The sequence below is a fragment of the Corvus brachyrhynchos genome, unplaced genomic scaffold, assembly GCF_000691975.1.
Source record: "Corvus brachyrhynchos isolate BGI_N302 unplaced genomic scaffold, ASM69197v1 scaffold346, whole genome shotgun sequence".
NCBI lineage: Eukaryota > Metazoa > Chordata > Aves > Passeriformes > Corvidae > Corvus > Corvus brachyrhynchos.
In genome coordinates this window covers 3,847,667-3,862,221 of record NW_008238644.1, presented here as the reverse complement: position 1 = coordinate 3,862,221, position 14,555 = coordinate 3,847,667, and the positions used below count along the sequence as shown (strand labels likewise).

Below are 14,555 nucleotides of genomic sequence, written 5' to 3'. Positions count from 1 at the left end.
CCCCTTGCTTCCATAGGTTTTTGATTGTAACAATGGACTCAGCGAAAGCCAAAGGGTGTCCTTCAGGCAAGTTCACCTGCATCGAGGTGAAGTTCCACCTGGAGAGGCAGATGGGTTACTACCTGATCCAGATGTACATCCCCAGCCTACTCATTGTCATCCTCTCCTGGGTCTCCTTTTGGATCAACATGGATGCAGCACCAGCCCGGGTGGGCTTGGGCATCACCACAGTGCTCACCATGACCACGCAGAGCGCCGGCTCCCGGGCCTCCCTGCCCAAGGTCAGTGCTGGCTCCATGCTGGGCTCCCCCGCTGCAGTGCCCCAGGGGCAGCCTTTCCCTGGGAATGGTTTGGCTTTGGAGCCTCATCAGCTGGGGCACCTCATGTGCTGAGGGGAAACATTGGCCGCTCTGGCCTGTGTGCCCAGGCTGAGAGGGCTCCTGTGCTTCTTGGCAGTGGGGGGGGGGACGAGCAAGGTAGGGGGCAGTGGGTCCCTGAGCCCCCCCTCACCCCGGCAGGTGTCCTACGTGAAGGCCATTGACATCTGGATGGCCGTGTGCCTGCTCTTCGTCTTTGCCGCCTTGCTGGAGTACGCAGCCGTCAACTTTGTCTCCCGCCAGCACAAGGAGTTCATGCGTCTGCGCCGCCGCCAGCGACGGCAGAGGATGGTGAGTACCCCCCTCTCTCACGACATCTGCCCATCTCAGCTCCTGAGGGGACACCCCAGGGCTGCAGGGCCAGATTCTGAGCAGCCCCCAGGGCAGGGCTGCGTTCCATTGCCCCAGATGGCTCCACCGGCACCCCGGGGACCCACGGGCACTGCAGCACAGTGCACAGCACCCATGGGTGCTCCAGACCCTGCTTAGGGTGCTGTCCTTCTCCTGCTGGGACATCCTCAGCCTCTGCTTCCTCTAAAAATGCAGAAAAATAAACAGTGAGGATGGGGGAAACCAGCCTTTCCCCTTACCTACAGCCCCAAACCTGGGCTCCTTGCTGTGCCGTAGCGGTGATGGGGACTCACTGCTGTGTGGGGAACCTGGTGGCACCCAGGGACAGGTTTGGGCTGCAGATGGGAGCACAGCAGGATCTGGAGAGGCAGGATCCCTCACTCATGGAAATACTCCTCCCCTCTGTCAGCCCATCAACACAGGCATCAGGCCTTCAAGAAGCTTGGGGTAGGCATGTGGCTGCCCCACTCTCATTTTCTTGCTATAAACACACCATGAGGCACCAGATCTCCACAGAAGACACGAGTACACAAGTACACACACATATACACTACACAGGTTCCATGCAACCAAATCCCTTTGGCACACACTGAAGACAGATCCCAGTGCCAGGCCACACTGCGGGGGGCTTTTTCCCCCCAACTCAGGGCCCCCATCTCCCCACCATCCCCATCCTGGCACCCAGAGCCGCTGCCCCAGGGCCGGGATAGAGCCCTCAGTCACCCACTGTCCTGTTTCTGTTTGGTGCACACTGCTGGATGCCAAAAGGGCCTGAGCAGCGGGACGGCCAGCCTGGAGTCCCTGCGGCAGCTGAGCAGCCGGCACAGCAGCGAGCACACCTACGCGACGCTCTCGCAGCTCTCCAGCTCCCGGGTAAAGCACGACCCTCCGGCAGCCCCCCGTGCTTCCCCAGCCAGCCTCACCCTCCCCTCCCCAAAATGAGTCCCCAGGAGCTGGCCCTGGGGGGCCAGCAAGGGCCTGTGGAAGAAGCAGGCCAGTGATTTGCACAGAAGATGTGCCCGTAGGATGGAGCTGCCAATTCCTGGGCTCAAAAGTTTTGAGAGAGGGATGGGAATGGAGCAGATTTCCCTGTAGACACCCCGACTCCATGCCTTGGGTTCCCTCTCGTAAAGCAGCACCAGCACGGTCCCCTCTGCTGAGGGCGAGTGATGCTGAGGCTCACTGATGGCTGCTCCTGGGCTGCTGCCCAGCTCCCCAGGCTGTGCCCACGCCTCTGGCAGGGCAAGGGCTCTGCCTCCCTGCAGGCAGGGTCGAGGCACTCCCAGCTGCCTGCAGTCACTCCAGCACGAGCAGCTGCTCAGGGCACTTTGAGGCATAGGGAGAAGTATGGGGCAGGCCAAGCTCTCAGTATGTTGGGAAGATGCAGGGGGTCGACCACAGCTCCAGGGAGGAGATCAGGCCTGGTCACCCTCACCTCCTCTACACCATCATCAGCCCTTGGATGCCAGGAGAGGCATCTTTGCTCCCTGCCTTTCACAGATCCTCGACATCAGCACCCACCCAGCCATGGCAGGGAGGGGGAGGCTCTGTCTAACCCAAGGACCATCTGCTGGCTTAGAACAGACCAAAGTGCAGCTGCCTTGAGGTGAAGGCATCAGAGCCACCCCAGGGTGCTGCTGGCACAGCACTGGATGCAGCCAGGAGCACCCCGGGGTGCTGCTCAGCCAGAGACTGGAGCGGAGCCCTGCTACACGCAGCTCCTGTGCCTGACAAAGCAAAGCCCAGGTTTCACAGCCTGAAGGCAAATCCCTCCCACAGACTGCCTAAATCTAGGCTCAGGAACAGACTGGGCTGCTGGCTTCCCGGGCTGGGGGAGTAGCTGCTCGTCCCTAGGGCACACAGAGCACCCCAGCTCCCCCCATCCGGTGGCTGCAGGCACTCAGCTTGAGGCAGGGAAATAAAACTCTACTCAAATGAGAACTCACCTCAGCAATTTGAGCCACTGCTGCTCTTCCCACTGGAAAATCTTGCTTAGCCTGTGGATTGCTGAGTTAAATAAAGATGCCTGGGTACAAACTCTCTGCATGAGAGCCCCCATGCCAGCTGAGCACCTGCAGGGACTGACCTCAGCGAGCAGCCTTTGTGTCCTGGAGGGCAGTGCCAGCCAGAGATGGTGTTTGGGATCCCAAACAGCACCCAGACACAAAGTGAGGCACTGGCCTGCAGCAGGCCCTGGAAGAAGGCACCCACCGCAGCCAGATACAGCACCAGCAAAGGCAGAGGGCAGATGAGCCACAGAGACCAAATGAGTCTGGGGGCTCAGCAAAAAGCTAGATGTGCAGCCTGTGCTTGCACATGCCCATCCCTCATCAAATCTTTGCACACATAACCCTCTCCAAGGCTAAAAGAGCAGGACAAGACGAGTGGCTAACAGTGCACAGCTGCTGGTAGGGAGGAGTGCAGGCAGTGCTGGCCGGCCCCTGAGGCACCCTATCAGTGCCCTGAACAATGGCCATGGGCTGTGATCAGAGACTCTCACGGCAGTTTTGTAGCCTTGATCATGAACATGCAACTCCATGGGTGCATTGCCCTCTCTGCAGCCCTCTGCCAGCATGGGGAGAGAGAGGGTGAGCAAGAGCAGAGAGACCAGCAAGGAGTCCAGCTCTCTCAGGTTCTCTCGTCTGCTGCACCAGGCATCCTCTGCCAAGCAGGCATGGGGAGAAATAAGGGCCTGGGTTCTTGGAGGGACTGGGGTGCCCTGCAAGCCCTGGTGGTAGCCAAGTTCCTGCACCCCTGCCCAGCTCTGCCCCAGCGAGCTGCCCGTCCCCTCCTATTCACCATGGCAGTCACGCTTCCACCCCGCAGCAAACACAGCTGTCACAGCAGTGCCTGCACGCCTCAGCTCCCTGCACCAATACACCCTGCACCCCCATGTGCCCCCTTCCACCAGTTCACCTCCCATCCCTCTGGCTGCCAGAGTCAGGCTTCCCAAGCCCCCGAGCCGGAGCCGGGAGGAAGCTGGGGGGATGCGTGTCAGGCTGCCAGGGCCGGGTTGCCTTTGGATGCACCCTAAAACACACGCTGGATGAGAAGGCAGGGGCTCAGTGCTCACCCTGTACCCTGTGCACAGCACTGCCAGCCCCGTGCTCCCGCCTGCACGGTTGGGGCTCTCTGACAAAGCGCCCAGCCTCGCACCAGGCACTCGTCACCAGCACCACGGCGTGTGCAGGACGCGCAGCCTCAGCCCTGCAGCACCAGCACCCGCGGGTGCCCTGGCTGACGGCTTTTCCCTTCGCCAGGAGGAAGAGCTCAGCCGCGAGAGCCGCTTCTACCTGCGAGGCTACGGGCTGGGCCACTGCCTGCAGCCAAAGGAAGGGGCTGGGGAGGGCCCCGGCGTGTACAGCCCCCCGCCAGGCAGCGCGGTGCTGCGGGAAGGGGACAGCCTCTGCAGGCGCTACATCGACCGCGCCAAGCGCATCGACACCATCTCCCGAGCCGTCTTCCCCTTCACCTTCCTGGTCTTCAATATCTTCTACTGGGTCGTTTACAAAGTGCTGCGCTCGGAGGACATCCACTTGGTGCCCTGAGGCTGGGAAAGTACGACTGCGTCTTGGTGTGACCCCCACAGTGTGCCCAGGTGCCACAAGCTCAGCCAGAACTGCATTTCCCTCTGTCCCTCTGAGCGGTGGCACAGCTGGGCTGGGGCTCAGAGCCTGGACATGTGGCAGCCCCCATGCCCCACTGGATCCAAGGGCACAAAGTGGGGGGATCAGCAATCCCCATGGTCAGCTGGAGAGAGGGACCCCTCCTGCTTCCTGCATGGTGTCACCCCCAGGTACCCCGGGATGCTGTGCTGTCAGGGCACAGGGAAACAACCACTCCCCAGGAATGCTGTGTGGCTGGGGGAAGCCCTGGGTATCCAGGAGAGCCCCAGGTACTTTGGCACAGCCAGTGGCCAGAAAACATCATCTTCCAGAAAAACACCCTCCACCTCTCCACACCTACCATGTTAGGCTGCTGCTTCTCCAGCCGGCACCACTGAGCTGTGGGCCCCGAGCAGCCAGGGAAGAGGCTGCAATCCTCTCCTCTGGCCTGGAGCTTGGCTGCAGGAAAGAGCAGGCAGCACTGCTGCCTGCACCTGGACTGTACAGGGTTCTGGCTATGGCCCCATAGCCCCCTGCCCAGCAATGGACAGGGCCCCTCCAGCCCCAGCCAGCTCCAACGCACAGCAAAGCAGCAGATCAGGGATGTTGCCCTCCCTGCAGAGCTCAGAACTGCCCGTGGTGCCCAGGGCTGCAGGCAGGACTGTGGCAGGGACACTGGGCAGGAGGCTCTGTTTGCTCCAAGGAACGGCAGCCCTCAGGCAGGCAGCAGGCAAGCTCGGTCCTACTGAAGGGGCACAGATGGCCATTGCAGTTGCAGACGGGAGTCACTTGGCACTGGGGAGATGGCACTGCTTTATCCGCAGGGTAAGGCCCACAGCCCATCTTCCAAGGGAGATGTTTCGGGATGAAAGCAGTGGGGAAAGCTTGGCCAATCCTTTCGGAGAAGCAGAGTGAGTGGTGGCATCCCCAGACTGCTGTGTTCCTGCAGTACTATGGTGCCAGAAGAGAGATGGAGGTGAAAACTACCCCATTCCCCAGCCCAGCACCTGGGTGCAGCATCCCCTGGGCAGGTTTATCCCTAATAATCCTCCACTGGAGAGGAGAGCAACTGGAACCTCAACAAGACAAGCTCAGCAAGGCTTCCAGCCCTCCAGACCTGGATACCCTCCATGCTTTGCAGGAAATAAAAGCAGCAGGTGATGTTTAAGTCCTACAGAGAGGAGTGTGGTGATGCTCTCCTTTCCCCCTGCCCACAGTCAGCCTGGAGGAAGTTGCAGCCCAGCAGGCCCCATGGCCATGGGCGCAGGAGAAGACCCAGAGTCTTCCAGGCAGAGGGCATGGAAATAGGATTGACCCCTTCCCTTGAAGGCTGTGGTGCCCCTATGACACAGCGAGTGCTCCAGTGACCCGCCTGCCATGGCAGAACGGACGCTGCAGGGCAGGGGGACATGGGCAGGAGGCCAGCACTGCCTTCTGATACTAGACCCAGGCAGAAACCCCTGCTGTGATCCCTGGCCTGGCTCCTCAGGCACCCCTCATCACCCTGTTCCTTGTAGGACTGACTGGCAGCAGCATCCAGCCCCTCTCAGCCCCCCAAGCCCCACAGAGTGCTCAGCCACGTGCACCCATTTCACAGATGGGGCAAGCGGAGAACTGGCCCTAGGCCAGCCCCCGAGGGGACAGGCTGAGCCAGCTCCATCCCACTGCCAGCACTGTGCATGTCTCCCCCACTGTGGGGTTCCCCATGGGGCCCCACCGTGTGTCCAGGCCAGACTTGCTTTTGGGGAGGCCCCATTTGGAAGTACCCTCGGCTCCCCCAGCACCCGAGGCAGGGCCAGAGCAGGAGGTACCAATGTTGGAGCAGCACCCACAGGCACTGGGTGGCCATGCCAACCTCCAGCAGTGGTGGGTTTTTAAACAGCATCGATCTTCCTACGCAAATAAAGCTTTCTGGGATTTTCAGTGGTGTGTGCTGCGGATTTGTCTCTGCCAAGAACACTGCAGCCAGCTCCCACTCACAGTGTGGGGAGGGGACAAGGGCACAACCACCCTGCAGGAACAGGAACCCTGTCCCACCATTATACCCAGATTATCATTACCTCTCCATGAGCGGTTTTTCTGACATAATTGATGACTGTCACATTTAACTCCCACATGGGAGAAGCCAGGAGGGCTGGGCAGGAGCCCCCTGCAAGCCCTCAGCCCCCTGCAAACCTCGTGACTTTCTCTCCCCACCCAGCTCTGTGGGGTGCTCCCCACAGTCACCCCAGCCCCTTTCCACCCATCCAGGCTTGGCCAGGGGACAGGACCCAAGATGAGGAGGAGGTGGGGCCGGGGGGGTTCCAGCTCTGCAGTGGAGCTCAGACACCCGAGCATGTGCAGCACCCCAAGTGCAAACCTCCCTGCGTGGCCCCTCGGCCCCTTCACTCTGGCTCGCTGGGCAGGAGCCAACCTTACAGAGCTGCCAGCTGTCCTGGGGGGCTTATGCCAGCCCTGCAGTGCCACCCGGGGCCGGGGCTTTTGTCCCCAGCTGGTGCAGGGGCGGGCAGAGCCTGCAGCTGAGGGCTGAGTGCCCAAGCAAACATCAATCTCCCTCTGTGCTCCCGGCCAAGTTTCACAGACCAGCTCTGTTGGTACCGCGCAGCCCCATCGCCCGCCCGGCCCCACCGAGGGCCTTCTGAGGCAGGGAGGAGAGAAAGCAAGCTGCACCCACGCCCGTTTGGTGGTGGGGTTGTTCTTTAGATGGGACAAACGAAGCTTCCCCAGGGTCTTGCTGCTGTCCCCACCCCAAACCGAGAGAGGATGCAGCCAAGGGGAGAGCTGTGAGGTATTTCACACCAGTACGGTGTGCCTGCTCTGCAGTCAGGACATCAGGTCTGGGCACTCAGTGTCTGTTTGGAGAAAAACACTGCAGTCAGCCCTGAGCCATTCAGCTCTGGGAACCAGCACATCACAGAAAAGAATGAAAACTGTGAAAATCCAACACATCCCCCCCAAGCCAAAGCCCCCAGGTTCCCACACACTGCTCACAGCGAGGTGGGCAGCTCATTTCTGGCATCACACTTGCAAAGGCAAAAGGGAACCACTGTCCCATGGCTCTGCAGGTACTTGTGGTTCTGGTGTACCTGGGGGCAGTTTCAGGGTCGGGAGCAGCACTCAGGCCCTGCCCCTGGTTCTCCCAGCAGCCCAGTTTGAACTGGGAGTTGCTGGGACACTGTCACAGCTGCAGGGCTGCCACTCCAGCACAAAGCTCCAGTGGGTCCCTCACATCTTGGGGATGGGGGTGCTGAGCCCCATGTCCTCTCACAGCATGGCCAGGGACCAGCCCAGGTGGCTCAGTCCCCCAGCAAAGCCCACAGTCTTTGGATGGAATCAGTTTTTCATTCCCTGCTCACGGCTGTGCATTGGCGGCCACCACAGAAAGCAGCCGTGGGCACAGGACCAACAGCCACGGCCAAGTTAATTGGTGGTTTAAAAGAAAGTTAATGAAGTTAACACCAGGTTAATGGGACTCCCAGACAGTAAAATGAGCATCATCAGCACTGGCAGCTTCCCAACTCCTGCTAGCAGCATGCCCAGGGCCAGAAGCACACACAGGTTGGGGACAGCCTCCTTGGGGGGCCCTTGTGGGGCCAAGGAAACATGCCCTTGGCTGGGCACTGCAGTGATGTGACAGCCAGGCCCCTGCCCCACCAACCACAGAGGGCCTGACCCTGCTGGCCCTGAGCTCTGCCGCTGTCCCTGGCAGCCTCAGGGTGCCAGACCTTCCCTTCTTCCCCCTCTCCCACACCCACAGCCTGGAGCTCCTGTGGGGCAACTCCAACTGCCAGAGGTTCAACAAAGCATCCTGTGCAGACAAAGTGATGCTTGCAGGACAGCCTGTCCCACAGGGATCCCGACCCCAGAGCCAAGGCAGTGCAATGCCACAGGAGCAGGTGACAGCTCTGCTGGGGCTCTGAGCAACCTTTGCACATTGTCTGAGCACAGAATTCTTTTAAAGAAAATATCAACCTCCAAAAGTCAGCCAAGCAGTCCTGAGTGGGCCAGGGCTGCCCCTTACAAGTGGGAAAATGGACACAAGAGAAAAGCACCAGGAGCTGGACTGGCAGCATGCCCTGCTGGGATCGGCCATGCCACGGGAACAGGGCCCTCACAGGACCACAGCCCCATGGGGACTGGAACCTTCTGGCACAGGGAAGGTCCAGGTGCAGGGGAACGTGGCCCTCACAGGACCACAGCCCCATGGGGACTGGAACCTTCGGGCACAGGGAAAGTCCAGGTGCAGGGTGCCAGCACCCCAGCCCTCAGCACAGCCCTGCCAGTGCTGTCCCCCCTGCCAGTGCACCCCCTGCCACCTAAACTGTGGCATCACACCACAGCCTGTCACCTCCACCTGCTCAGAGAGGCTGCAGCAGGGCCCTGCCAAACCCCACACCCGCCCCCCCAGCCTGGCTTTGGGACCAGCCTGCAGCACTCTGGGGACACCAGCCAGCACATGCAGCCCACAGGGCATCCCACAGCTCCCATCCCGAGGGGTGTGGGTGTGCCAGGTACTCCTGGGGGCAGGCAGGACACCTGGGAAGCAACAGTGAGGGAGTGCTGGAACACAGAGACAAGCAAGGATCAGCCCAGCGGCACTCCCAAACGCTGGGAATAGGGAATAACTGCCCAGCTCTGGGCTGTCGTTTTGCACAAGAGAGAACAAAGCCATGAGGTTTTCCAGCCCTCAGAGTGTCTTGTTTTGTCCAACTTTGAGAAATCTCTGCGCTTCAGCTCCCCAAGGGACAGGGGGAGGACCCCGGCACTGAAACAAGGAGTGATTATCAGCCCACGGCTCTGAAGAGCTTTTGTTCCCTGGAAGTGCCAGAGCAGGGATCGGAGGACACCTAGCGAGATGCCTCGATGGCACCCAGAGCCCTGTGCCTTGATGGCCACAGCCCTGCCGTGGTTCCATCCAGCCCCCCTCCTCCTGCTGTGGTGAGACCACGACAAGAGCTCCAGTGGGGCTGCAGGGCTGGTCCAGCCCCAGGGGAGAGGCACAGGGGAGAATTGGCTCCTCACATCCCATTTCCCACTGCTGCCATGGCAGTGGGAGCCTCTGAGTCTCCTTGACAGGCCACACGTGCTAGCAGTGCTGACACCTCGAGCAGTGCTCACGGCTGTGTGACTCCTGCAAAAGCAGGGATTAAATCCCGGGCTCACCTCAGAGATGCTGACTGGCACACATGTGCCCTTTACAGCTCTCCAGGTCCTGCTGACACCAGCACTGCCCATTCCCAGAGGTTCTGATCTCAGCTGCCAGTCAGAAGTAACTGGTGCAAATGGGGCGATGCCCAGTGACCATGACTTATTCTTGTGGCTGAACTTGTTGAAGAGAGGCCAAATCTTAGAGTGCAATGATCTGGATGAGCCGAAGCACCTCAATCAGAGACAGGCCGGATCCAGCACCACACAGGCAGAGAGGCAGCAAACAGCCTGGCCATAATGCACACTCTGGATCAGGCTGGATCTGACAGAAGAGCATGGGGGAGACGTGCTCAGGAGGAAGGCTCATTCAGGAGCTTCTCACAGAGTTTTTGAGGCAAGGCTGAAAGCCCCGAGGGAAAACCAAGTCCTGAGCCCATGGGGTACAATCCCCCCTTCCCCAGGACCCTGTGCTGACACACAGAGCACACACAGACCCACACCCTGCACTCACAGCACCCCCAGCCCCTCGGGCAGCTCCAGCACTGCTGAACACACAGAACCATCGTTAAGGTTGGAAAAGACCTCTGAGATCAGGTCTAACTTATCACCACCTTGCCAACCAGACCATGGCACCGTGGCATGTCCAGTCTTTCCTTTAACACCTCCAGGGACAGTGACTCCACTTTGCTGGACAGCTCATTCTGATGTCTAATCGCCCTTTCTGTGAAGAAATTACTCCTGATCTGCAACCTAAACCTCCCCTGGTGGAGCTTGAGATGATGTCCTCTGATCCTGTCCCTCGTTCCCTGGGAGCAGAGCCTGACCCCCACCTGGATGTGCTCTCCTGTCAGGGAGCTGTAGAGGGTGGTAAGGACACCCCGTGCCTCCTTTTCTCCAGGCTCAGCCCCACCCCTCCCTCAGCCTCTCCTCATGGGATTTGTGCTCCAGACCCTTCCCCAGCTTCATTGCCTCAGTAGCTCAATGTCCTTCCTGAACGGAGGGGCCCAGAACTGAGCACAGCACTCGAGGTGTGGCCTCAGCAGCGCCCAGCACAGGGGGGCAATCACTGCCCTGGCCGTGCTGGCCACACTATTTGTGATACAAGCCAAGTGCCACTGGTCTTGGGTTACCTGGGCACAGCTGGCTTATGTCCAGCCCCTGCCAACCAGCACCCCCAGGCACTTTTCTGCTGGGCCGCTTCCCAACCGCTCTGCCCCAAGCCCATAGCACTGCACGAGGCTTTTGTTTTTGGGACAGACCCCTCAGAGCCCCAGCACAGTGACAACAGGATGCTGGGCAGCAGCAGTGACCTGAGTGTGCAAAACCACAGCTGGTTTATTTACACATGTTTTTACCTGATGGAACAGCAGGCAGGGAGCTCCCTGGCTCCTGAGGAAGGAGATTGATCTCAGAGCCACTCTCCAGACTCCAGTAGAGCCAAAGTTCTCCAGTCAGATGGAAACAGAGCAGCTTCCCTCACCCCTCTCCTCTTGCACAGGACTTCTGGCAGCCCAGGGTTCCCAGAGTACCTTTGCAAGGCTCCCGTCCAGCCCGCCCGGTTCTCCGGCCCCCGCTGTGCCTTCCCCGCGCCAGGGCGGAGGGCCAGGCTCCCCTCCCCGCGCTCCCCCGTGTGCCCCCTGCTCGCCCAGCCCCGTGGCCGTGCCGCTGGTAGACATCAGACGTTCTCTGCTTTCTTTCCCGGTCGTGCGCCCTGCCCGTGCGCAGCGAGCAGCTGTTCGTGGAGATGGCTGACAGGATGGTTGCCGAGGGCTGGAGGGACGCCGGCTACGAGTTCATCTGCATTGACGACTGCTGGATGGCCCCGACGCGAGACAAGCAGGGCAGGCTCCGGGCGGACCCAAAACGGTTCCCCGGCGGGATCCGCAAGCTGGCCGACTACGTGAGTGCCACCATGGCACGGTGGTGCCCCAGCCCGAGGGCAGGGGAGGGCAGGGACGGCCGGGTGGGGACGGCTGCATCACTGCTGAGATAAGGCTCTCCTGCCATAGTGGAGTTTGGCTTCCCTTGCTGCCCCAAATCCTCCTGCCTTGTGGCTGCCCCATCCCAGGGTCTGTTTGTGTCTGCACGCACAGGTGCACTCCAAGGGTCTGAAGCTGGGAATCTACAGCGATGTTGGGAACAAGACGTGTGCTGGATTCCCTGGCAGCTACGACCACTATGACCTGGATGCCCAAACATTTGCTTCCTGGGGTGTGGACCTGCTCAAGTTTGATGGCTGCAACTCTGACTCACTGGAGCTGCTGGCAGAAGGTAGGCCATGGGCTCAAAGCAGCTATTCCCATGGGTGGGAATATTCTGCAGGCAGCAGCAATTCTAGGCCCAGCACAGGGCTCCAAGGATTTGCTTCTCCCTGAGTGTACTCATTTAAGGGACTTGCTTACAAAAGCAAATCTGAGGCTCTGTTCCCAAGCCCAAGGTGCTGAGTGTTGCTGGGTTAAGTGTTTTTATCTGCTCAGCCTCCTGGAACTCTCTTTCAAGCACAGCGTGGAAAAGGAGCTTTCTCACCCCAGAGCCCGGATCACACGGAGCACAGACACATCAGAGGTGTGCTCTGGGGGCTGGCTGTGCAGGCTGTTAACCTCAGCTATTAACTCAGCACAGGCTTTGTCCTTCTGCAGTGCCTGTCCTGGAGAGCCCAGAGCATTTCACACACTTAACCCTTAATCCCTGTGGTGGGGCCTTGTCAACGCGTATCAGCCTGAAGGTAGAACAGCTTGTGTCAGCCATGAAAGGAGTAGTTAGGAGGGCTTTTAACAGATAAAAACGAAGGGAATTATGGCATAAAAATCCTACTGGGGTTTTCCTTTTAAAGCACACCAGTGTAAATACCACTTTAGAAGTTATTTGCACAAAGGGTGGCAAGCCAGCAGCTGAAAGCTCAGCAGCTCCCTGTGCTGAGGGGACTTGGCTACAGACTGTTGTGAAGGACAGGCAAATCCCAGTGCCACAGGAGGAGATTTGTGGGAAGAACACTTTAACTTGGAAAGCTTTTTTCTCTTGACTGGGCTCTCTGGCTGCTGGCACAGTCAGCACCACCATGTTTGGCAGGAGGAGCCCTGCACGAAGTCCTGTCTCTGCCTGGCACAGAGAACCTGCCCAAGTGACAATCCCATCAAAGCCAGATGGTGGGGCATATGCCAACTGCCACGGACAGGAGCACGGCTCAGCACCCTGAGTGACAGCTGAACTGAGAGCTCCTGTTGGATCGTATGTGTAACCCAGATACAATCCAGTTGGACTGAAGTAGTTTCAGAGGAAAGAGCAGACTTTTCATTCCCTCTCTCCCAATTGGAAGGGACTTAACAGGGCTGTCTAGGGACAAGGACAGGAAAAACTAGAGCTTTTGCATTACTGCACAATACTGCAAGTGCCTCATGAAAACATACTCCTACATTACCCAGCAAAGCTGCACTGCTTGATAGATACTGACTTGTGCTTCCTGGGTATCTAGAGGAAAAATGCCATACAGGAAAGCTCTAAACCTCTTCCCCTGGCTGTATGTACAAAAGGATCAGCAGTCTTGGAGCGACAGCGTGGCCAAGCAAAGCTCCTGTCCTTGGGAGGCAGGTGACCAGCTGCAGACTAAGTTCCCCTGTCCTCCCTGTGGTGTCTCAACCACAAAAATGTGTTCAACCTTAATTTTGCAAGAGTTGAACTGAAACCTGAACCTGTGACATTGGATTAGTTCTGCTGTGTGACCAAGGAGGTTGTGTAACCTCTGTCTGTCCTCTTCCTTCAGGATACAGGCGCATGTCTCTGGCCCTGAACAAGACTGGAAGGAGCATTGTGTACTCCTGTGAGTGGCCTTTCTACTTGAGGCCTGTGCAGCAGGTAAGAAGTTGCCTCTCAAGGTTTATCCTGGGGCTCAAGTGGGCAGAAGAGAAAAACAGATTGCAAAAGAGCATCCTGAGAAACTTGCTGCTCTCTGTCCTGACAGAGAAAAAGGCTGTAAAATGGAGGAAAAAAACTTTTTCTTCCAGAGCCCTGAAGCATTCCTGAATCATTGCTCTGCTGAAACTGATTCAATAGGATGCTGCAGCATGAAGGCACAGCCCAGATGGAGCATGCCTAAAAAACCACAGCATCCATCTGCTTCCTATCTCCAAGGAGCCAAGCAGCAAACCATTGGCAGTGCAGACACACAGCCTAGCAGATAGCTCAGTGTTACCCCTCCTGGACACAGAGTGCTGCAGACTCAGCCTTACAGTCAGCTCTGGGGACTATGAGAGAGGCTTTGTGATATTCTCCACATTGTCCAGTGACAGATTTCTGCCAACCAGGGTCTGTGACTGACACGTTGCCCTGCACCCACAGCTGGCTTCCCCTGTGCCACTTTGACAGGATGGTGCCATTCCCTCCCACTGGAATTAAATGTATTACTCACCAAAGGGTGTAAACCCAAGAAATAGCAATAATTACTGGGATGTTACAGTTTAATCCCACTGGCCTTGTCACACCTTCAGTAAAATCTTGAAGGAATTTTCTAACAGAGCTGGTGGTCACAACTGTTCTCCCAAGGGGAGCAACAGTGTTGTCTAGAACATGTCAGAGTGGAGTTACTGGGCACAAAGCATTCAAGGGAATCAACATGATCATCAACTAGCTGGTGATGGAAGGTGTTATCCTGGTTTTCCCCCAAGCTACCCTTGGGTCTAGTCCAGCCTTGTTTACACTCTTGTTGTACAGCCAAGTGCTCTGGCTAATCACACTTATTGTTCTGGCAGCCCAATTACACAGAGATCAAACAGTACTGCAATCACTGGAGGAACTTCTATGATGTCTATGACTCCTGGAGCAGCATAAAGAGTATCTTAGATTGGACAGCACTTCACCAGGACACCATTGTGAAGATAGCTGGGCCAGGGGGCTGGAATGATCCTGACATGGCAAGTACATCAACACCCACCCCACTTGAAGAATCAGCAAAAAAACCTTCCCTCAGCTGCAAGCTAAGAATTGGAAGGGAAAGAACTGGGGGAGGAACACTGAGGGGAAGGGCTCTGATGGGACCCTACGATCAGGATCTTGATGAGAAGGTCCAGAGTGGAAAGGG

General features: G+C 58.2%; 2 protein-coding genes across 3 annotated transcripts in view; both read left to right on the top strand.

Moving 5' to 3' along the window:
* Window positions 1–6,256, top strand: part of LOC103617846 (glycine receptor subunit alpha-4) — an 8,853-nt gene extending 2,597 nt beyond the window's left edge. Inside the window, exons 6-9 of one of the 2 annotated variants that reach the window (XM_017737510.1) lie at window positions 67–281; window positions 519–668; window positions 1,497–1,601; window positions 3,989–6,256. In XM_017737510.1, coding sequence (XP_017592999.1) covers window positions 67–281; window positions 519–668; window positions 1,497–1,601; window positions 3,989–4,276 — 758 coding nt within the window. In that variant the 3' untranslated portion in view covers window positions 4,277–6,256. The remainder of the gene's footprint in view (window positions 1–66; window positions 282–518; window positions 669–1,496; window positions 1,602–3,988) is intronic. The other variant, XM_008636190.2, reaches the window with a different exon arrangement.
* Window positions 6,257–9,623: 3,367 nt separating this feature from the next.
* The window catches only part of GLA (galactosidase alpha), a 6,970-nt gene continuing 2,038 nt past the window's right edge, over window positions 9,624–14,555 (top strand). The window contains exons 1-5 of the mRNA XM_008636257.2: window positions 9,624–9,728; window positions 11,154–11,381; window positions 11,575–11,752; window positions 13,242–13,333; window positions 14,227–14,388. Of these exons, the coding sequence (XP_008634479.1) occupies window positions 9,624–9,728; window positions 11,154–11,381; window positions 11,575–11,752; window positions 13,242–13,333; window positions 14,227–14,388 (765 nt within the window). The remainder of the gene's footprint in view (window positions 9,729–11,153; window positions 11,382–11,574; window positions 11,753–13,241; window positions 13,334–14,226; window positions 14,389–14,555) is intronic.